Source organism: Leptinotarsa decemlineata, unplaced genomic scaffold, assembly GCF_025532065.1.
Source record: "Leptinotarsa decemlineata unplaced genomic scaffold, Ldec_3_MD MMD2_tig00004067_RagTag_RagTag, whole genome shotgun sequence".
Lineage (NCBI taxonomy): Eukaryota > Metazoa > Arthropoda > Insecta > Coleoptera > Chrysomelidae > Leptinotarsa > Leptinotarsa decemlineata.
The window spans coordinates 1,910,723-1,935,063 of NW_027412602.1; the positions used below are offsets into that span (position 1 = coordinate 1,910,723).

The 24,341-nt window shown below is 34.8% G+C and overlaps 1 protein-coding gene across 2 annotated transcripts in view; it reads right to left on the minus strand.

Moving 5' to 3' along the window:
* Positions 1 to 24,341, minus strand: part of LOC111514165 (UPF0764 protein C16orf89 homolog) — a 77,245-nt gene that overhangs the window by 51,388 nt on the left and 1,516 nt on the right. Inside the window, exon 2 of one of the 2 annotated variants that reach the window (XM_074178577.1) lies at positions 14,246 to 14,383. The exons of the other annotated variant lie outside the window; for it this stretch is intronic. Within the exon in view, the coding sequence (XP_074034678.1) occupies positions 14,246 to 14,383 (138 nt within the window). The remainder of the gene's footprint in view (positions 1 to 14,245; positions 14,384 to 24,341) is intronic. 2 annotated transcript variants of the gene reach the window in all.

The following is a 24,341-nucleotide window of genomic DNA, read 5'->3' on the forward strand; positions in this document are numbered from 1 at the left end:
TCTTCGAGTACACTCGCCACACAACAAAGTTCCTTCTTTAAGCCTTCTGCATTTTCTAGAAGTTTGTCTTCCAAACTCTTCGAATTTTATTGAAGTTCATCTTTTAAACTCTTCAAATTTTCCAGAAGTTTCCCCTCCAGACTTACCGAAGTTTGTTGAAGTTCATCTTTCAGTGATTTGGTATTCTCATCGAGTTTGCTCATTATTGAACTCAAATCACCCCCAGAAACTTCGAATAAATATGTTTCGGGATCTTCTCCTGATTTCGTCAAGTTATCCTAGTCTCTTCTGGAGTACTGATTTCTTTCCGGAATAATCTAGCTCTCTCTCCTCCAATTCTTGCTTCAATTCGGCGACTTTCAAGTCCACTAGGCGCACTTTCCTCGAACACATTTTGTCTCTTATTGTCTATTTTCCACAAAACTGAATACGTCCACTTATTTCAATCGGGTTCGAAATACTAATTTATTTTCACAAGTCTATTTTTCGCGAGAAAGGTCTATCAGTTTATGTTTCCGTAGTCCGGTACTGTCCAATTCGCGAAACACAATGAATCACCAGTCTCTACGCGAACAAATAAGTCTTATAGTCAATTTCACCGTAATACAAAGAGTGTCCACCAAGCGCTCACAAATTTATTTTTAAAATCCACTTCTGATCACCAATTGTAACAAATTAAAGAATTTACTGTCTTGAACAAATTTATTTCTAACAATATTTCACTATCGCGAACTAATTTATTCACAACACTTAGCACTTAATTTATTTTCACTATTTAAATTCTTTATTTAAACGCACGGACGAGAAGCCGGTATATCGGTAACGATCGCTCTTGATTTCTCTAGTGGCTTCGATACTCATCTAAACTTTTCGCGGCGATTCGAGGGAAGTCATGTGTTTATTCGCTGGCTGAGATATCGGTCAGGGCCAGCTTCAGATTCGTTACACTATAAAACAACATAACGTTTACTCTTAATACAAACGAGAAAAAAAGTTTCTCAACTTCGGATTCGTCACCATCTCGGTCAAACTACTATTCATCAATAAAAATTATTCTCAGAAGAATAACTTCGTCATCAAAATAGTGCAAATTTGCAACTTCATATTTACAGAAAGAGCTTCTCGAAGAAAATCAAATGCTAAATAAATAAAGAATATTCTATGATGGAAAAAGTCAAGAAAACTCAATTTTCCAGAAAGAAAAGTTTTGGCTTTCTACTTCTCCATCTTTATACAAAAAATGAGAATATTCCAAGAGATAGAAAGCCTTCTTCCTTTGGAAGAGGAAAAAACCTTCTTCCTTTGGAAGAGGAAAAAACCTTCTTCCTTTCTTTGCAAGATTCCCAATTTTTTTGTATAAAGATGGAGAAGTAGAAATACAAAACCTTTCTTTTCCAAAAAATAATCTCTCTCAAAAATATACTTCTTTCAATTTAACTTTCGAGTTTCAATTCACTCGGCTCTAGTCCAATGAATGTTCATGAATAATGCCGTTGCCATGGTTGCCCCAGCCCGCAGGCCTTTCAACTGTCATCTTCCCTCTGTCTAGCGCCACCCCTGTCAAGGGAACCCCTACTCCTCCATACTCTCCCCCCCATCGCATCACCGCCGCAGAACGACGCCAATGCGATGGGACGAATCAGCGGGGCAGAAGACCCATTTCTTTATTTTCAAAAAAGGAAAATAGTACATTCCCATTACATTTCCTACAGACTAAACATTTTTTTTCTAATTCTAGTACATCTATGTATCTTAATTATCTTATCAATATAACCTAAACTAACCAAAACAAAATCAAAAATCTTCTACTCAATTCTTGTTCCTAATAAATAAATGAAATCAATTCTATATCCCACCCCATATCCCATTTCGCTCACAATATTCCTCATATGCCGGATTCCTGCAGTTTAACAGACATGTGTCCAGCCCTGACCGGCATATCCGTCCCGCTACCCAATGATGACCTACCCACGATTCTCCATCGAGCTGGTAACCTGCCTAAATCATTCCCTTTCATTCTTCATCACACTTTCTGCCCATTCATTCACGAACCTTATCCACTCGTTCTCTTTCCCGTTTTCATCCCTCAGAGTCATTTCCCCATTTTCCCTCTCCATTCTTTCCTTCCACTCGCGCCATCCAATCCTGTCACCTATCATGCATCTGTCGATCACATGTTCTGCCGTTTCCGGCTCCCCATACCCACATAGGCAGGGAACCTCCGGTCCCAGACTGAATCGTGCCAGGTACCCCGGAAAATTCCCATGTCCCGTGAGAAGCTGGATCGCCTTCCGCGACAGATCTAGTGATTCATTCCCGACTGTTTTACAGAATCTGTAAAACAGTCGCCCAGTCATTCCCCTCTCCCATTCCCTCTGCCATTCTCTCTTAATGTTCTCTTCCACTCTTTTCCTCTCCTCTAATTTATTATATGTCTGTCTTACGTGCAGAGTGATCTGCTCCTTGTCCATCCCATTGTGGGCCTCTTCGTGAGCTTTCGCATTTCCAATGTTACCATCTTCATGCCCCCTCCTCCATACGATTTGGGTACGTACTCCCCTCTCACTCCTCTCCTCAATCATCCTCTGTATCTTTTCTATTCTTTTATTCCTCACTCTTCCTGCACTCACTCTTTCAACTGCCATAGCAGAGTCGCTGACAACCCTCAGGTTCTCCTCCCTATTACACATACCAATCACCCGCTCTATCGCTACTGACTCCGCTTCGTTCACACTACTGAGCCAAGTGATCCTTTCATTCCCTGTGGTCCATTCCTCCCCTCTCCTTTTATACGTCCATCCTATTCCCATCCTTTCTTCCTCCATTCTCATTCCGGCGTCCACACATACTTCAATCATCTCCTCTCCCTCCCTCTCCTCCAGCAACTCCCCTTGTAACCAGGGGATATTCTGTCTTCTCCTTTCACTCTGTCCTCTATCTTCCTTCTTCCATTCACTCTCCACTCCTGGTGTCTAACCCTCGCTTCTATCTGGAGTGGCGCCATTCCGGTGATGACACTGAGTGCCGCCGTTGGCGTCGTTCTGTATGCTCCGCATGAGGCTAACAGAAACGGCCTTTGTGCCACACTCAGTTGCCTTTTCACCCTGCTATCATGCGCCCTTTCCCCCAGACTTGTACACCGTACAAAGCCGCAGGTTTAGCTACCCTTTTATAAATCATCCTTACACATTCTCTCTTTAGTACTACATTCTTCCCGGTCCATCTCCTCAGTTTCCCTGCCAGCCCACTCAGTTTTTTCCTTACCTCCTTGTGGTGGTCTATGAACAGAAGTCCTGTGTCCACCACAATTCCTAGGTACCTCACACTCGTTTTTTGTTCAATCTCTCTCCCATGCATTCTTATAACCGGGTGTCTTACATCCTTACCTGTTGGTATGAACATACACTCTGTCTTCCTTTCGTTGTACTCCAGCCACATCTCCTCCTCCCATGCTTTGCATTCATCCCATACCAACTTCCATCTACTCTCTATGCTGTCGACGGAGTTACCTTCGATGATGACAAGCTGGTCATCCGCATAGGCTTGCAAGTTATGTATATAAAACCCTCCTTTATGCTTATTCATCAAATGCTGACTAAGTTATAATAAACTTATAAAAGCTAGCCATCTTGAAAGAAGAGTCAGTTCTGTTAGTACGATTGTCAGAGTAACTTCTGTACAATAAAGTCTGTAAATCTAAATAAAGTCTTTTTAAAAAGTGGTTCCCGTGGCCCGAAACTATAATTGGCGCAGTCGGTAGGATAGTGGAAGAAAATCGATCCTGAATTTTCTTCAGTACCAACTGTTTGTCCACTACAAAAAACCAGCTTCATCCACCAACCACCCACAAAAAGGACCGGATCGTCAGACTCAGCTACTACAGTCCTCCAGGAAAGAATACTGACATACCATCGAGGTAAGTCGAGTTTTCCTACCTGATTCCAAAATTTCCTTAAATCTTTATCGTAAATATTTGTGGAAGTTTCGGAAAAGTGATTATTATAATCAAAAAACGAAAACAGACATCATTTTCTCTTATAGCAATTGAAATTGGTGACAGGACTATAGAAGTCACGTAGATTAAGAAAGACAATTTAAATCCTGATTTAAATTGAAGCAATTAAGTGAAAAACGCCGAATCAAAATTTCATACATTCAAATCATTTTTCTCTTTCCTCACTCATAGCAAACAATAAATGCATAGTGTTCACTAAATAGTAAAACAAAGAAGCTAAAGAATAACTTGCTGCTACTTATATCATATGCTTAATAGACAGAAAATAATCTATTTATATCACACGCTGATATAAAGAGAGTATTAATTTCACACACACACAACGACGCTTCAGAAATATTCTTGTGATAAACTTCGCAATATTATTACCGTGATTCTTTTCTGAATAAATGAAGAAAGCAAACTCTTATCTTGAATAGATTCGCTGAGTAATCTTTTCCGATAAGATCGCGACAATAATACATGACCGAACCTGAAATTGAAGATTTAGTACAGTCGCTTGTCTCTCTATCCGTTTCAAATATGTCCACCGAAATTAATTATACTTTATTTAAAATTTATTCTGACACCATACCTTTGTATGATGGATCTCCAGACACCCTCGAAATTTTTATAAATGCAATTGACAAATTTCATAATAAATATTATAGCGCTGACGATACACTAAATCAGTGTATCTTGAGTATTATTATTGGTAAACTCAGAGATAGAGCACAATTATTGATTGGTGCAAGAACGGAATTAAACACATGGATTTTAATAAGAAATGAATTAAGAAATACATTTGGTGATAGACAAAATTTAGATAACCTTGAACAACAACTTTTTACACTTGTCCCTAATAGAAACGAACACCCCCTCGATTTTGCGAAAAGAATACAAGTACTGAGAAGTAAATTAATCTTTAAAATTAATTCTATTGCCGCTATAGACCCACAGACTAAAGCGATATATATTCGTCAATATCAATCACAGTCTTTGAAAGTATTTATGAGAAATTTAACTATTAGATTACAAGATAAAGTAATTGTTCAAAAACCAGATAGTCTTGAAGAAGCAATGAATTTAGTTTTGGAAGATGAAAATTTTAGACAAACACAAAATATGGTTTTTCAGAATCGCTCAAGCACTAACGTTCAAAAACAACACCCATCAAAACAAATAAAACCAAATCATAGTAATTTCCCTGTACAAAATTATTCACCCTTACAAAATTTTCAACAAACTAACTTTAGAAATCCTACACCTTCTACTAGTCAAATGCCAAATAGACCTTTTAATAATTATCAACAATTTAACCAAAAACCACAATTTCCAAGCCAACCCATAAATATCCAACCTAAACAAGTTCAACATAAATTTTTAACGAATAAACAAGTGTTTGGACCACCCCAAAATGTGTTTAAACCAACAAATAAAACTGATACTAGAATCATTCAACCAATGTCGACTACTTCTAGAAATCCTACGGTTAGTAGATCAAATATGCCTTACCACCCAACAAATAACCGATCTTTTAGGCAACTCCCAAGACAAACCTTTATAAGTGAAGAACTTTACAACCATAATGATGACAATGAATACGACATGACACTAGGTTACCCCATTAACCAATACCCTGTCGAAGACCAATACCCAATTGAAGACCAACACCCTCCAGATCAATATCAATTAACTGATGAATTAAATGAATATTACTTTACTCCCCAAGAAACGACTGAAATAACTGACTCAAACACTGAATACGAAGACGAAAATTTTTACAAACCGCCTCCGATAAACAAGACGGTATAATAGAACTTTATTCAGGCTCTATAAATGGATTACCTTATATACAAATCCAAAATCCCCCTATTAAACTACTAATTGATACCGGATGTCATACTTCCATGTTAAGACCATCTATTGTAGAAAAATATTATCCAGACAGAATATTTAGAGAACCCTCTCAGTTAAAAACTTCATTAGGTGAAAAAGAAATTCAATATAAAGCTATTATCCCAGCTTTTGAAGAATTTCAAAGCAACTATGAAACGGAATATATTTTATTCCAATTTCATGAATTTTTTGATGGAATTTTAGGTTTAAAAGAACTTAAAAATCTTGACTTAAATATCGATTTTAGCAATCAAATCTTAAGAAATGAAATTGTACAAATCCCTTTCTACTATAGACAGCCTCACGAAACTTCTTTTACTATCGAAATACCACCATATGAAACTTTAATAAAGAAATACCCTGTCGATATCAGTGAAGGAGAAATAATAATTCCAGAGGGATTTATTGATAAACTATACGTACCTGAAACAATAACTTATGCCAAAAATTATCGCGCAACTTTCGAAATTTTTAATAAAACTAATAAAACTATCTCTATAACAATGAATGAACCGTTCCCATCCAACCAAATAAATAAAGAACAATTTGAATTTTATAATATTGAACAAGCCTTACCTGAAAATTATAATAATAATTCCATAACTGATATAACAAGTAAAATTAGGACCGACCATATGAACACGGAAGAAAAAAACGCAATTTTAACAGTTTGCAAAGAATTCTTAGACATATTTCATGATGAGAATACTAAACTTTCTTTCACAAACAAAATAAAACATGAAATTAAAACGACAGACGAAATACCAGTACACACTAAATCCTATCGGTTTCCTCATTGCCATAAAGAAGAAGTAAATAAACAAATAGAAAAAATGTTGAATGACGGAATAATACGACCATCATCATCAGCTTGGAGTAGCCCTATTTGGATTGTACCCAAGAAAGCGGACGCCTCAGGAAAGAAAAAATGGAGAATTGTCGTTGATTATAGGAAATTGAACGAAAAAACGATTGATGACCGATACCCCATTCCTAATATCGAGGACATACTGGATAAACTAGGGAAATGTAACTACTTCACTACTCTAGATTTAACTTCAGGATTTCACCAAATAGAGATGGAAGAAAATTCTATTGACAAAACAGCCTTCAACGTAGAACACGGCCATTACGAATATGTCAGAATGCCGTTTGGATTAAAGAACGCTCCAGCGACGTTTCAACGAGTTATGGATTACGTTTTGAAAGACCTAAGAAACAAAATATGTCTCGTATATATGGACGATATAATAATTTTTTCGACCTCCCTTCAGGAACACATCTCTAATCTAAAACAAGTCTTTAAAGTATTAAGAGAAGCTAAATTGAAAGTACAATTAGACAAATCGGAATTCTTAAAACAAAATGTAGAATTTTTAGGACATATTGTAACACCCCACGGTATAAAACCCAATCCGAATAAAATAAAAGCAATCCAAAATTTTCCCATACCAACTACTGCTAGAGATATTAAATCATTCCTCGGTTTGCTAGGATATTATAGAAAATTTATTAAAGATTTCGCGCAATTAACAAAACCGCTAACTCAATGTCTAAAAAAAGGAGAGAAAATCCTTCATTCTGCCGAATTCCTAGAAACCTTCGAAAATGTAAACAAGTTTTAACTAATGAACCTCTTCTTCAACATCCCGATTTTAGTAAACCTTTTATCTTGACAACCGATGCTTCTAACGTAGCAATTGGAGCTGTGTTATCACAAGGCCCTCTAGGTAAAGATAAACCCATCGCGTATGCCTCAAGAACTTTAAATCCCGCAGAACAAAATTATTCAACTATAGAAAAGGAATTATTGGCAATTGTCAATTTTACCAAATACTTTAGACCTTACCTTTTTGGTAGAAAATTTACGATTGTTACCGATCATAAACCACTCCAATGGTTATTCAATTTAAAAGACCCCTCTTCAAAATTAGTAAGATGGCGCCTATGATTAGAAGAGTATGAATATAACATCATACATAGAAAAGGAAAAAAGAATTCTGTTGCTGATGCCCTATCCAGAATTGAACTACATCCATTAGAAAATTATTCTTTACTAGGAAATTTCGATACGGAAGAAGACCGTTTAGAAGATTTCGCAGAATATTGCGTAGATGAAAACGATAACCCTGAGATTGATGAAATTGCCAAAATAGTGCAAGAAATAGATGAACTCGCCAATGAAGAAGTCGAAAAACATCAATCAAGAGAAGAACCCCAACCCGAAAATTACCACACAGGACATTTTCAACCAGCTAAAGAAAAACAAAAATTCTCAGAGGAAAAGAAGATTAAAATACTTTCAGACATAATAGTCGTACCAGCCCAACAAGAAGAACCGAAAATAAAACACTCAAATGAAACACAACATTCTTCGCAAGAAGACCCGATTTTAGAAATCCCAATATCAGAGCAACCATTAAATAAATTTAAAAATCAAATATTCTTAGTTCAAAGTAACGACATAATTTCACCAAAAGTAAGTATAACTAAACCCTTTGATAAGACACGTTTAAAAATCGTAATATCTACTAGAAACATTGAAAACGATATAGTAAAAATCTTTTTAGAATATTTGAAACCTAATACTGTTTATGGTATAATATTTCAAGAGGAATTAAAGAATGTAATAATTCCGATAATCCAAAAACATTTTAGAAACTCAGCCTTTAAACTTGTTCAAAGTAATATACTATTGAAAGACATTTTGAAGAAAAATGAACAACGAGAAAAAATTAAATACCATCATGAAACAAAAACTACACATAGAGGCATAAATGAAACAAAATTGTCTCTATCAAAAGTATACTATTGGCCTAATATGATTCAAGACATAACAAACTACGTAAATACATGCGTAACATGTCAAAAATCAAAATACGAAAGGCACCCTAATGTCATAAAATTTAACCCAACACCAATTGGAGAATACCCGTTCGAACATATTTATGTTGATGTTCTATCACTTGATAGACTAAAATTCCTAACAATTATTGACAGCTTTTCGCGCTTTGCACAAGCATACCCCATACAACTAAATGCGACAGACATCTTAGATGGTTTATTAAAATTCATATCCCATTACGGTATTCCAAATAAAATAACTTGCGATTCTGGCACAGAATTTAAAAATAACTTGATTGAAGATTTTTGCAAACTTCATAAAATTATGTTGCATTACATCACCCCAAAAAACCCGAACAGTAATAGTCCGGTAGAACGTTTTCATTCTACTCTAATTGAGGAAATACGAACTTTAAAATTAGAATTTCCTAATCGACCAATAACAAAACAAATGTTGTATGCGATTCTAGGATATAACAATACTGTCCATTCCGCAACTAAATTCACACCCTTCCAAATTATTAAAGGTAATGTAGAACACCAGAGCCCTTATGATGTAACGTTAGAAAAGATAACCTCAAACTATATAGAAAAACATTCAAGAAATATGAAAATATTAAAAGAAATAGTAGAACAAAACAATGAAAAAGCTAAGAACCTATCTAAAGTAAATTCCAACAGAAATGATCCCCCAGAAATTGAAATTGATAAAAATACTTTTCTTAAAGAAACTCCTCGAAATAAATTATCACCCTTATATAAGGAAATTCAACCAAAAAAAGATAGTAACTTCAAAATTGAAACTTCTAAATCAAAATACCATAAAAGTAAGTTAAAGCCACAAAGAAAAATCATTAAGAAACAAATTGTTTCAGATGACAACGTTATACCTTCTACTTCTCGGAATCCTTGCGACGACAGGACAAGACATAATAATGACGAGGATAAATAACCCTATCCTTCCCTTTTCCCTTGGAAAAGCAAGATCCACTACACAAAAACATATGTTTATAAAATACATTGACTTAAAACAATTTGATTCTCCCCTAAACATCTTAAATAATAATACAAAAACAATCGCAGAATTTATCTTGATCAAAGACCCTTTATACCCACAACTACACCACATGTATAATCATCTGAATTATTTGCTAGACACAATCAAAGTGAAATTAATCAATATTAAACCTCAAGAAAATAATCGATCGAAAAGGGCACTTATTAATATAGTAGGCAGAACAAGTAAATGGCTCTTTGGTACTTTAGATGATGAAGATGCAGAAAAATATAATAAAGCAATTTTCACTTTGGAAAAGAATCAGAACATGCTTCACCATGATTTAGAAAATTACCTAACTATCACAAGAAAATTTATGAATGAAACTACGAATAGCTTACAGCAAATTGTTAAAAACCAACAATTAATTGACGAACAAATAAAAAGTATTGTCTTAAATTTGAATAAGTTCACGCTATTCTTAAGACTTCAAAATTCTCTTGATACAATGATAATAGATTGTCAAATTATATTATCAATACTTAATAACATTGAAGATTCAATTTTATTTGCAGAATTAAACATCATTCATAGCACGATATTACCATTATCTGATATCGAAGAATTATTAAAGATAATGTCAAACCTTTACAAAGGCAGTTTACCAAACTTTAAAAACATTCAGTCGTATAATAAATTACTAAAAATTGAAATTAATTATAAAAATGGAATTATTATATTTGCAATTCATTTTCCGATACTTCTTGAAAATGTTTATGATTACTTCCATTTGTTCCCAATTCCAATACTCAACCAAGCTATCGTTCCTTTAAAACCCTATATAATTCTTAACTCGACTTACCATCATTATGAAGATGAACCCTGTACGAGAATTGAAAATACCTGCATATACCATGTTGACAACCAAATTTCAAAAGAAGATTGTTTACCGAAATTACTAATTGGTAAAACCGATCATCAATGCCAGACGATTCAAATTCAATTAGACCAGGACATAATAGAACCTGTCAACGATGCCTACATGATTATTATTCCCATTGATAAGATCATGATTGAGAAAAATTGTAAGGAGCATGGATACGAAAATATCAGACAACCACAGTTGATCCATATCCCACATAAATGTAACCTCACTGTTAGAGGCGAAGTTTATTCCAACGACGCCACTTCCGTTCAAGGAAACCCTCTACAGTTACCCGAAATAGATACTATCCAGCTACATCCTGAGAATAACCCTATGAAAGTTCCTGAAAGAGTAAACCTCGACGAACTAACCCGACTTCAGGACCTTGCTGAAAAAACCCAATTACATCGACTAGAAGCCTTAGAAGAAGACAGCACTTCTTATACTTTAATGTATATTTGTATATTCATATTTATAATACTTCTTACATATTTTATTTTATATTCCAAATATAAGAACAAATTTAAATGTTTTAAAAGGAAAAATAAACAAGAAAATATTCATTTAGAAAATGTTGATGAAAATAATGTTAATGTATTATTTTCATCTTAGGGATGGAGGAGTTATGTATATAAAACCCTCCTTTATGCTTATTCATCAAATGCTGACTAAGTTATAATAAACTTATAAAAGCTAGCCATCTTGAAAGAAGAGTCAGTTCTGTTAGTACGATTGTCAGAGTAACTTCTGTACAATAAAGTCTGTAAATCTAAATAAAGTCTTTTTAAAAAGTGGTTCCCGTGGCCCGAAACTATAATTTGCACTTGTATTCCTACCGCCCCTATGCCAAATGAATGTTCAGTAATGAAATATATATATATATATATATATATATATATATATATATATATATATATATATATATATATATATCTAATATATACCCATGAGAAAATAGACTCCTCAATTGATAACATTTTGATATCATATGGTACATACCAATACAATCGTGTATTTTTGAAAGTTCCATAGTAATGAAATCCGATTATGGATAGCAATATATATGTTTTAAAAAAATTAATTTTTTCAAGCTACTTTTCTGCTCATTATTATAGAATTTTTCAACTACAGATATTTTGATCTCTAAAACTTTTATTCGAAACATATATTTTTGACAATTTTCCCTTCACCTTCATGTAACACACATATATATATAACCATCGTATGAAACAACCTCAAAAAGTTGTAAGTCCAACCATTCATAATTATATATTAATATTACTTACACCCTCAAATTGTAGCATCCCTGATGATGGAAACAATTTATTAAATTTCCGAAAGCTTTGACAAACTTTAAAGAGTACTCTTTCATTTGCTGCTTAGCCCCATTATTTGTTGGTTCCATATATATATATATATATATATATATATATATATATATATATATATATATATATATATATATGATGTGTTGTTTTTCCGGGTGTTCATCCGTTGTGAACTATTCGTGTAACACCTCTCGAAGCGAAGCAGTAATTCGTCTTGATAATGCCATCTGAGATGATGGCGAAACGTCGACTATCGAATAGTACACAACGGATGAACACCCGGAAAAAAAAAACAACACATCATATTCTACTATCCGTGAAAACCTACATTGTAATATATATATATATATATATATATATATATATATATATATATATATATATATATATATATATATATATATATATATATATATATATATACATATACATATATATATATATATATATATATAAACTTATACTTGTAAAAACTTGTAGCCTTTGAAACAGGTAATCCCAGGTAGACACAAAATATAATTACTTTAGTGTATTGAGTGAAACCCATTTGAGGATCGAAATATATTTATTATTGAAATATACTTTCCTCAAAGTACAATACTTGATCACTATAAGTACTAATCTATCAGCCTTTCAAATCTCCCGGCGAGGATGATACAAGTGAATTTCTAGCTCTACTTGAAAAGGAACTGGACATTTTCATTCTCATAAAACTATAATGAGCTAGTCTAGCATTGAATAGTATTCCATGCAGGTGGTTGACGGCAAGGGTATATATACCAAAAGCCTAAACTGGGCAAACAATTAGCCCAACAAATTTCCTACTGAAAAAACTTGAATGATTACCGGACGGACATAACAGATGAGTTTTTTTATGTCCGTCTACCGTGAACACCAGTATGTTTCTCATACTGGCGAATCAACAAATTTATCACTACATAATCTTATAGAAGAAATCATCCAACCTCTCAATACCAAGAGATTTGTGTGATTTCAAAGTAGCATTTGGCAATGCACTACCTACATATATTAGATCAGCGTTGGCTGAAAAATATCGTTACTAGCTAGATCTACGTCCTGCGCATGAACAGAACAACAACTCTTCAAAATGAGGTATTTGGATTCAAGATCACCAGTGTTTGCCCACGGGAGCGCTGGTCACTGCTGGTCAGTACGATTATTTCTTCGGCAGAAGCAGGGTAGATCTGCAAGTGTATGTAGACGATCTTAAGATAGTGAAGCCAGTGACTCCATTGCAAGGGAGAAGGATTTCATTGGACCCAAACCTATCATTGGCATCGCTTCAGTTTTTGCCAAACAAACACTGAATACATAAACGACAAGAAGTATTTCAGACTGTCAAAGAATGTCACAAACAATTTTGAGCCCAGGGCTAAAAGATCTACTCACATGGAATACCAGTGCACATAATTTATGCCAGCTCTTTCGCGGCCCGAATCAGATTTTCTATGTTACTTACGCCATCAAACTTGAAAAATTATCGACTAAAAATCACGGATTGCAGTGGAGAGTCGAATAGACTCACTTATTTCGAATCCAATCTTGACTTACGTTTTCAGACGGTGTTTCGCAAATAACTCGAAAAGTAAAGTAGTTTATCGATTGAACGATTTTTTGTAAAAATGTAGCTTATGAAAAAGTGAGAGGGGAGGATTTATTGGGTCTGTAATTCCAAAACTGAGTAATAACTTGATCAAGGTCGTTTCTTATTCATCAAACGCCAAAATAGAGTTTTAACGTGAAGTAAAACAGCATTTTTTGCTGTGAAATCCTTCATTTTCATCTCCATTCATTAATGAAACAATCGCCTACGAGCAGATTCTTATAAGAAATAGTTTTTTCTCTTTTTGTGACTGAAAAATTGCTTGAATAAAGTTTACAGTGTATGGCTAGCCAGGAAAATCGAACGTATATTTTAGTTGCCGCAACTGAACAATGACCTTTGTTCAGATTCTTATGAGAAATAAACTATTCTATTTTTGATTTAGAATAAAGATACGGATGGTTTCAAACAACATTAGCTCTTAAAAATAAAAGAATCTAGTTACCAAAACTTGTACAATCTTGATCAGTATTGATCTTGGATTCATTCTACAGGGGACGTTTTGATTCTACCTTTCAAATCTACATTTCATATTTCAAAGAAAGATACTTAATTCAATAAATTTAATACACCACAAAAATAATCACATAATGTGAATAATGAAGTACATTGATGATTCAAAGTGTTTACTCACATGTGATCATATATTTCGGATGAGTCGGCAATTGCGGAAGAAGTTTTATGCGAATATTCCTGCACTTGTTGATCAAAAATTCAACTTCTACTTTTGTGTCAGGTACCACCGGTAACTGAAGTAATTTTTTCATTTGTGCTGGAAAGAATAGATAGATAGATACATTTATTTCAACAGAGTATTTTATAATCATTCACAGGAGTGGCAGAAAATTTTTGTCTGAGAAATACGTCAAAAGGAAAATTGTAAAGATATCAAATATGTGTACATATAAATCTAAAAATGAAGCATTCAAAATGAATTTCTTCAAGTTTCAAACACGATTACAAACATATTAAAATGTGCGTCATATTGCGCATGATTACTGAAAGTAGAGATAATTTCTATAAATACATAGCGCAATTATGAATAAAATTTTGTTTCATAAATTTCCACAGGCCAAAAAATATTCATCAGTATTGTAGGGCTCCAGATTACATAAGAATTTTCTTACAGATTTCAGAAATCTGTTAGCAACGACAATATCTTTTATGTTTTTCGGAAGATTATTATAAAATTTCATTCCAGCGTAGATAGTGCTACGTTCATATAGGGATTTTGCATGGATGGGATATGAGAAGTCTTTTTTTTGTCTTGTCTCGTAAATATGCGTTTTGCGATGGATGATTGATAATAAATTTAATCGATTCATATATATATAGATTGCTGACACAGTAAGTAGTAGTAGTAGAAAATATTCAACTCATAATTTGGATGAAAAATGGAAGCGACAAATCTCATCGAAATATAAGATAAATTAGTGTCTGTAATATAAATACGATAAATCATATTTAGATTACAACATAATTATTGTGAAACAGATCGACTTTAGTTCTGATGAGGAAAAATTTCTACGTGAAAATCAACCCTACATTAGTGTAGCAACTCATTTGTGTAAAATATTCATACAAATTCTAAAGAAAAATTTAGTTTACCCAATTCTATTTGATATTGAAGGTTTTCCAAAATAGCGATAGATTCATGTGATGGAACAAATTACGCATTCTACATCGTGGTCATTTAAATTGAAAGGTAGGTTTCAATTGTTATAACACTATGGATAACACGAGTTCCGTGTTGGCCGTGCCGATAACATCCGTCCACAAAGAAGGTGATGTTCATTGTGTAAATTGAAATGTATTTGCCCCCATCAGTCACGCCGGTATCCAGGCCGGGGTGGTTCGGTATGTGAATAAAAACAAACCCAAAGCTCTCTCGAGAAGAAGCGATACTCCATAATTTTTTTTATTATTATTACAAGCAAGACCGATGCGCCCTCCTACGAAACTTGTTAATTATTAACAGGAAATTGTGGTAACACAACATGAAACATTATTAAAGCTTGTGTATGCATATGCACGATTTATATGGATTACTGTTGTGAATCTATGAAAATCTATAGAATTATCAGCGATGTTCATTATCTACGTTTGACAGTTAGTCTGTGTTGTGAACAAATCTGATTTTTTATGTGAATATGTGTATTGGGATTGAGTTATCTGTATTACGGTCACTAAATACGTTTGCTTTTCTGATAACCTTTCCGGTTATCAGAAGTTATGTTATATCTTAGAATCCTGATTCTAGGAAAGAAATATTATATATTTTTCCATACAAATTGCACATATCACCCGAATGTGGTTGGCCAAAGTGATAAACACTGCCCGCCACTCGCGATGGAACAATCCATTTTTATGGTTAAACATACTAGGGGGCAAAATAGGCTCAGATTTTCTTCAGATTCGTGATCATCAGGACTACCAACTGACTACAAATACACTTTTTCCGTGAACAAATTTCAGTCCTGAAAAATCCGAATTTGTCTCACTTCTCATGTAAATACCCCCGTATCTTCCGTAAATCAATTGTTTAAGAGAAACTTGACTTCATTTTTCAACGTTTTTCATGAATAAAAATTCAGTGGAGTTATATCTGGGAATCGTGTTGGCCATACCACGAGAGGGCTATTGAGTCCTATCCATTTCATAGATGGGTTCCTATTCAACCAAACCATTGTTGTGATACTATTGTGAACTGGTAAACCATCTAACTGAAAAATCATGTTATGTCTCACATCTGAAGGTAGTTCTTCCAACACATCGGAAAATGAATTTTCGAGAAAATAGTCGCCCGTTTAGATTTTCATCGAAAAAAAAGGGCACGGTAATATTTTCGTTCAGAATACTACAACACACATTAATTTTCTGAGATATTTGGTATCTACAATTCACCACCCAATTTGGATTTTGTTCAGGGAAGATACAACACCATTCGTGGTAAAAGTAGCCTCATCACTGTATACGGTATACTTTAAAACATTCCTGCCATTTAGATAATTTCTTTGCATCCATAAACAATACTCCATACGGCGAATTTTATCTGCTTCGTGCAAAGTATGTAAAAATTTGTGTTTGAACTATGAACTGAAGTTGACGTGTTTTACTTTTACGATTTTTTTACAATATGATTCATTTTGAATTTTTTCCGATTTATTTCAGCATTAGGTATCATGTTATATGAAATTCTCCGCACTTACACCGAGAAAGACTGAATTGGAGATGTGATTTGGTTGTCATTCTGTTTGGTAACTCCGATAGCATAGGAGTTAAAGCAAGGATATCCGTGTTCGAATCTCGATCGAGTCAAATTTTGTCTCCATACCGTATATATAATATATCTGCAGAGTCAGCAGAACGTGATACTTTTGTTATTTCCCATCGTCTCCTGCTGACACCGCTGTCTACACATTATAAATGGACCCTGCGAGGTCAAATCAGTGTCAGTACCTATCTAGAATGTGCCAGTCTCTATTTAGAACTTGTCCAGTATTAATTTAGAATTTGTAGTTTCAATTGTTATTCAAGTAAAAGTCTGTAATTGAAAATAAAGTGTTTTGAAAAGTCATATTCAAAAGAGTGAATATTGGCGAATATTGGCAATTGGCGCAGTCGTTGTAGGATCTGACAACAAGAAAACCCTAACTAGTAGCGGCGGATTCAAATGCCTCAACAGAAAAGAACCAACAACCCCTGAGGAGTCACTCGAGGAAGCAGCGGAAGGAACACCTGGTGAAGCCCCTGGCTGGACGACTTCGAGAACACGACGAATCGGAATGAAGATTGTAATACTGTAAGTCGATATTGAATTGTCTCGATTTATTTTGCAATCTATTCACCATCATTTCAATTCTTTGCAAAATCAATAATCATACTGATTGATTATTGTAAATAGTAAATAAGTACTGTTCGATTATTCAAATTTGACACCAAAAATTTGTTAAGATAAATCAAAATGGCTCAAAACCAACCCAAACCAGATGCAATCGAACCATACAAGTTATCAGAAATATTTTCGATAGTGCCCGAATTCGAAGGTGATCAAATATTTTTGAACACTTTCTTAAACGCTTGTGATTGTGCATATCGCATGTCAACAGCAGACTAACGCGATCTATCAGTGATTCACATCAGAAACAAACTTAGAGGTAAAGCAGCACAATTGATAAGTTCAAGGAATCCTAAAACTTATCCCGAAATCAAACATTTATTAAATTTATATTTTGGAGACTCTAGAGATCTAACATCATTGATTCACGATCTCCAGCGTATCAAACAACTTCCAAACGAAACACCTTTAATATTTTTCAATGGCCTTCAAGTCCATAATGCCAAAATGCACGCTTGTGTACAAAAATCCGTCCTTTCTGCGGAACAGAAACACGCGCAATCCACATTGATTGAAACAATGGCATTGAATACGCTTTCAACCGGACTAGAACCGCGAATAGGTCAAGTAATCCGTGCCTCCAATCCGGCAGATCTACTTGAAGCCCACATCAGAATTATAAGAGAGATGCAACTATCCTATTTTGAACATCAAAAAAATGAAATACCAAACCAAACACGCCCTCAACAAACAATCAGACGAAACCCTCAACCAACATCCCAAAGAACCTGTCACACTTGTGGTCAGATAGGTCACATTTCCACAGAATGTCAAATGTGACAACAAAGACCCCAAAATAATTATCAATACTCCAACCAAAAGTTCTCAAGACCAAACCCTCGACCCAATCAAAAGTTTTCAAGTCAAACAATCCCTCAGCCCAATCAGAATTTTTCAAAACCAAACTTTCAAACAAATTTTCAGTCAAACAGGTCCCAGACCAATCAAAACCAAATTCGACCTCGATCTCAAAACCAATTCAGACAGCCCGTAATTCAGAGAAATGTGAACTACCCTGTTAATTTCAATCAAAACCAAAGAGCTCATTTCATGACATATGAATCTCAAGATTATCATATCGGTGATAATCAAGACATACAGCTCATACATACAGCTGATAGCTATAACTATCAATACAACGATACTACCCCACCGATAATGACTATGATTACTATACCGCTAGTGATCAAGATTACCAATACAACCAAATTCAAACACCTGAAGATCCGTCAATATACCAGGATTTTCTTTCACTCCCAAATACGAACCACCCACCTATTCAACCCCAGACAACAAACAACCAATCGATCGACCCTATATCAGAAGTCCAATCCCAAATTCAGTCCTTGAATTATACAAGACTTCAACCCGAACGTGAATTTCCCAGAACAAATTTTCATGTAAGCCCTATGCTTTCTATGAATTCGAAGAATCTGTACTACATCAAAGGCTCTTCCAATACTTTTAAAAACCTCATCGATACAGGTGCAGGTATATCCATTTTGAAACCCAAAACATGCGAAAAATGCTCCCATAGATTCCCCGAAAATGTCAATATACAAGGTATCACTGACCAGAAAATTATCGTGAATGGATCCACTCTAATAAATTTCACACAAAACGATCTACACAAAGTCTTCATCTCCGACCTAGACATCGACTTTGACGGTTTACTTGAATCTGATTTTCTCGAACATTACAATTGTATAATTGACCTGAGAAATAAACAATTGATAACAAATGTTAAAACGGTCCCTTTGTTCAAAGTTTCAGACACAAATGACCATATACTCACTGAAAAACCGAACCAAATTCAAATAGAACCCCGAATGGAGAAAATATTCAAATTACATTGCAATCTCAAGAACACTGAAGCTATATTGTTAGCCGAAGAAAGAGAAAAAGTAAGAATTTCCATCGCCATAGTCAAAATGGATGAAAACGGCATGTTCTATACTACTATCGTAAATACAAACGCAATCCCAAAACAAATTGATTTTTCTGAAATAAAACTCGAACCCCTTCCAACACATGCAGTACAAGGAGGAAGTAAAAGCACAAATATCCATCCATTATTCAGCCATCAATATCTCCATAGTCATCTCCAGTTTGGGTTGTACCCAAAAAGATGGATGCCTCCGGTAAACAGAAATGGAGAGTTGTCATCGATTACCGAAAACTCAACGAGCTAACGGTTGACGACAAATACCCATTACCCAACATCTTGGACCTCCTAGACCAGCTTGGTAAATGCGAATATTTCACCACGCTTGATCTCGTCTCCGCCAAATTAAAATCGAACCCAAAGATATTCCCAAAACGGCTTTCTCCGTAGACAATGGTCACTACGAATTTGTTCGTATGCCATTTGGCTTGAAGAACGCTCCAAGTACGTTCCAGAGATTTATAGATAATGTTCTTCTAGGTATACAGAACGGAAGATGTCTCGTATATATGGATGACATCATCGTATATTCTCCTACCATCCATGAGCACATAGCAAGGTTGACCGAATTATTTAAAAGACTTCGAAAACCGAACCGGAAAATCCAACCAGACAAGTGCGAATTCTTGAGAAAAGAAGTCGCCTATCTTGGACATGTCATTACCCAAAACGGAGTCAAACACAATTCAACAAAAATTGAATGTATCCAAAATTTCCCCGATCCAAAAACCCAAAAAGAAATAAAATCATTTTTAGGCTTAGCTGGATACTATCGACGATTCATTTGTAATTTCGCCAGAATTTCGAAACCATTGACCAAATTACTTCAAAAAGATACCCCCTTTAACTTTGACGCAGAATGCAGACAAGCATTTTTGCTCACCACTGACGCCAGTGCGTTTGCAATTGGTGCCATTTCATCGCAAGGTCCCATTGGCAAAGATATCCCAATAGCATATGCATCTAGAACACTGTGTAGCGCAGAATCGAAGTACTCTACAATAGAAAGAGAACTTCTCGCCATCGTTTGGGCAGTAAAGCATGTTTGTCCATATCTTTTCGGACGAAAATTCCGATTAATTACTGATCATAGACCCCTCACCTGGCTTTTTTCAATAAAAGACCCTGGTAGTAGGCCGGCACGCTGGCGACTCAAACTCGAAGAGTATGATTACCAGATAGAATACAAACCCGGCAAAATCAACAAAAAGAATGTGCAAATTTCTGACAGAAAATTTCCATACACGCATCTAACGAGAACGACACGAAGTAAAAGCGGACCCCGAAATAAATGATAACCCTAACGAAAACAACCCTGAAGAGAGAAATAATCCTGAAGGAAACGACACCCCTGAAAACGAAATCACCGCAGAAGCCATTCAAGAAGAATTCAATACATTTGTCAATTTATATAAATCATAATCTCTAATCGAAGACCTCTTCGAAGAACACCCAAAGCTTTACAATGCTAGAATCAATATACTCTCTAGCAAATCAGTGAAAGATCGTGAATACTACATCATACCCCTTCCTTTTGACCCCGAATCTGTCATAGAACACATGTTCTATATTATTTATAAATCACAAAATGAATTCGATCTTACGAAAACTTTTTCAATTGAAAACAATTTAGAACTAACCATATTAGAAATATTTTCATTTATTTTTGCCGATAAAGAAATCAAATTAAAAGTCCGTCAAAACCTAACGACAACTCCTGACCCCGATCAAATTCCCATAATCATTGATCAGTGTCATTCAGGAAAAACAAATTCACACCGTGGCATTAATGAAACCATCAGAAGAGTAAAACAGAAATACAACTGGCAAGGTCTCATTAAAGATGTCGAAAATTTCGTGAAAAAATGCGAAATTTGTCTCAGAGTCAAAATTTGCCGAAAAAACCTTAGCACACCTCTCGTCATAACCGAAACACCAAAAACCCCTTTTGAACGTATCAATGTAGACATTTTCGAAATTCCCACAAAATACTACGCTTTGACAATAAGAGACGAACTGACTAAATTCACGCAAGCATACGCCATAGAAGACAAATCCTCGAAATCAGTCGTGAATACCTTTCTCCTTTACTTTCAACATTACGGTACACCACTTAGGATACATTGCGACTACGGTCGAGAATTCATAAGTCAACTTATGAAAGACTTGGGTATGCTTTCTGTACGACATTAAACTCACATATTCAAGTGTAAATCACCCACAATCGAACGGATCAATCGAAAGATTCCACGCAACATTTGCATAAAGCCGAAAATCCCGATGAACACCCTATGAACGTTTTACCATACGTAGTTATTTATTATAATAATACGAGAAACAAAATAACAGGTTTCATACCGTACGAATTAATATTCGAACATACAGCTAGTCGATCCCCAGAAACACTGTATAGCCAAAAAAACCTCATTTCAAATTATTTTAGAGATCTTAATAACCGCATGACATATTTCTATAAATTGGCCAGAGCAAAAACCGGAAGACAAAAAGAAAAGTCTAAAATCAGATTTGATAAGACAGTTTCCGAAAACGTCCCTAAATATAAAGTAGAAGACAAGGTCTATGTAAAAGAGTCACAAATTTCAAATAAACTCAAAAATAAGTTTAATGGACCATTTGAAATATCAGAAATTTATCCCAACTCCGCGATGTTAGTAAATTGGAAAACTCGAAATGAAACTTAAGTAAATTTTGACCGCTTGAAACCTTTTCATGAATAATAATCTTTTTCAGGACACTCCTGCTGTCATCGACAGCCAGTGCCCAATACAACTTAGAGTCAATCAATAACTCGATCGGCGTTTTCTTCCATCAAGAAGGAACCCTCAAAATAACGAATGAAAAATGGACCCTTCTGTTCTACAAAGATTTATCATACATCAAAGATGCTCTATACAACAATGATGCTAGAATACTAGCTTTCAAAGCTCAAATAAAAACACATACCAGTCTTCTAAGCCAAATATCAGACTCACTACAAGTAAAGTTTAGAGATATCTTCACGTGGTTTAATAAATGGTGTAGGAACTTTTTGGAAAGCAATAACCGAAAAACTATTGAAAAATCAAATATCTGTAACCACCTCGGTGATTAAAAACTTCAATTCAACAATTCAAAAGCTACAAGTTGATGAAGAGACTTTCAATCAAGATATAAAAGAAATCGAAAAATCGTTAATGGAAATATCAGACGATATGGCATTTTACGAAACTCAAATCAAAACTCTAGAAATATGCGAATCACTCATGGAAAGCTACCTATTCCTTAAAACTTTTATTGGGGTTATCATTAATTCAATCACTTTCGCTCGATTGAAAATAATTCATGGTTCAATCATAACATCAAGAGATTTACTTTATTCACTTCAAGAAATATCACAAACATTGAACAAAAATAATTAACCATTATACGTCAATATTGGAAATATTACCCAATACCTAGACCTTATTGAATTGCAAGCGTATCAAACAGACAATGAAGTAGTATTTGTTTTAAATATTTCCCTTGTAGAGCCTGAAACGTACACACTTTTTCATTGATACCCAATACCAATCTTGGATGCTCGAACAGGACTTCACTATATATTATTGACAATTCAAAAATTTATTGCGCGAGACGACGATTCAATGTTGTACACTTCCTTTCAAAATTTAGATAATTGTAAAGTGATCAAAATCGACTTAAAAATTTCTGCAGAAGTGCTTTCATACCCGATAGACAGCAACGCTATATGTGAAGCCCAGCTCCTCAAACAAACTCTGTAATTGTCTGAAAATTGTAAATCAACAGTGATCTACGCAAAGGACTACAACTTTCAAGTGATTTCTCAAAATCTGTGGCTGATATTAATATCCGATCCTCTACCAGTCATCATAAATTGTATTGGCAGAAAAGTAATTACAAAAATCATTGAATCCAATACTCTCCTGAAACTTCAGCCTGAATGCAACGCCTTCATTGGAAACACGAGAGTTCATACCAAATATTTCGTTGAAAGATACCAAAATGTAACTCACAACAAATATGCAGTCCAGATGCCATATCGATGCTGTGACCACCTCCCGGAAAAATCAAAACTCCCGGAGCTGAAACCCGTGAAATTAAATTAAATAAATGTCAACGATCTCAACATCGCCGAACACAAGTTGAACCAATACTCAGATGAATTGGACAAACTCATCAAAGAACCGTTCGTGAACAAACATATTTCTTGGTTCACGTATTTTGCAATTGCACTCATCGTCCGTCTAGAAGCCCCCTTGAAGAAGATGTCGAGCTAACCACGAGTTTGAACGAAAGAACTTTTTCTTAATAAAAGTTGCTGCAAAGCACCAACTTTTCTTTGTTATATCGTGAGTAGCAATCTCACCGGTATCAGTTTACTAAGATAACGACTTCCAAGACTTTAAGTCAGCAGAACGTGATCATTTTGTTATTTCCCATCGTTTCCTGCTGACACCGCTGTCTACACATTATAAATGGACCCTGCGAGGTCGAATCAGTGTCAGTACCTATCTAGAATTTGTCAGTCTCTATTTAGAACTTTTCCAGTATTAATTTAGAATTTGTAGTTTCAATTGTTATTCAAGTAAAAGTCTGTAATTGAAAATAAAGTGTTTTGAAAAGTCATATTCAAAAGAGTGAATATAACTTGTTCATATCATTTATTGAATAACTGTCGTTATGATAGTGATAATATGCTTTCTTAACTATTAATCGATATGTGGATGTAACTATAACTTTTATTTTATTCGTAATACAAATCATGAAATCATAAAACTACAATGAAAATTAATTGGCGCTCCGGGACGACTTCGTTGATTCCAGTGGAGCATTTGCTTTTTCACCTGCAGGAAAACCCGGAAAACC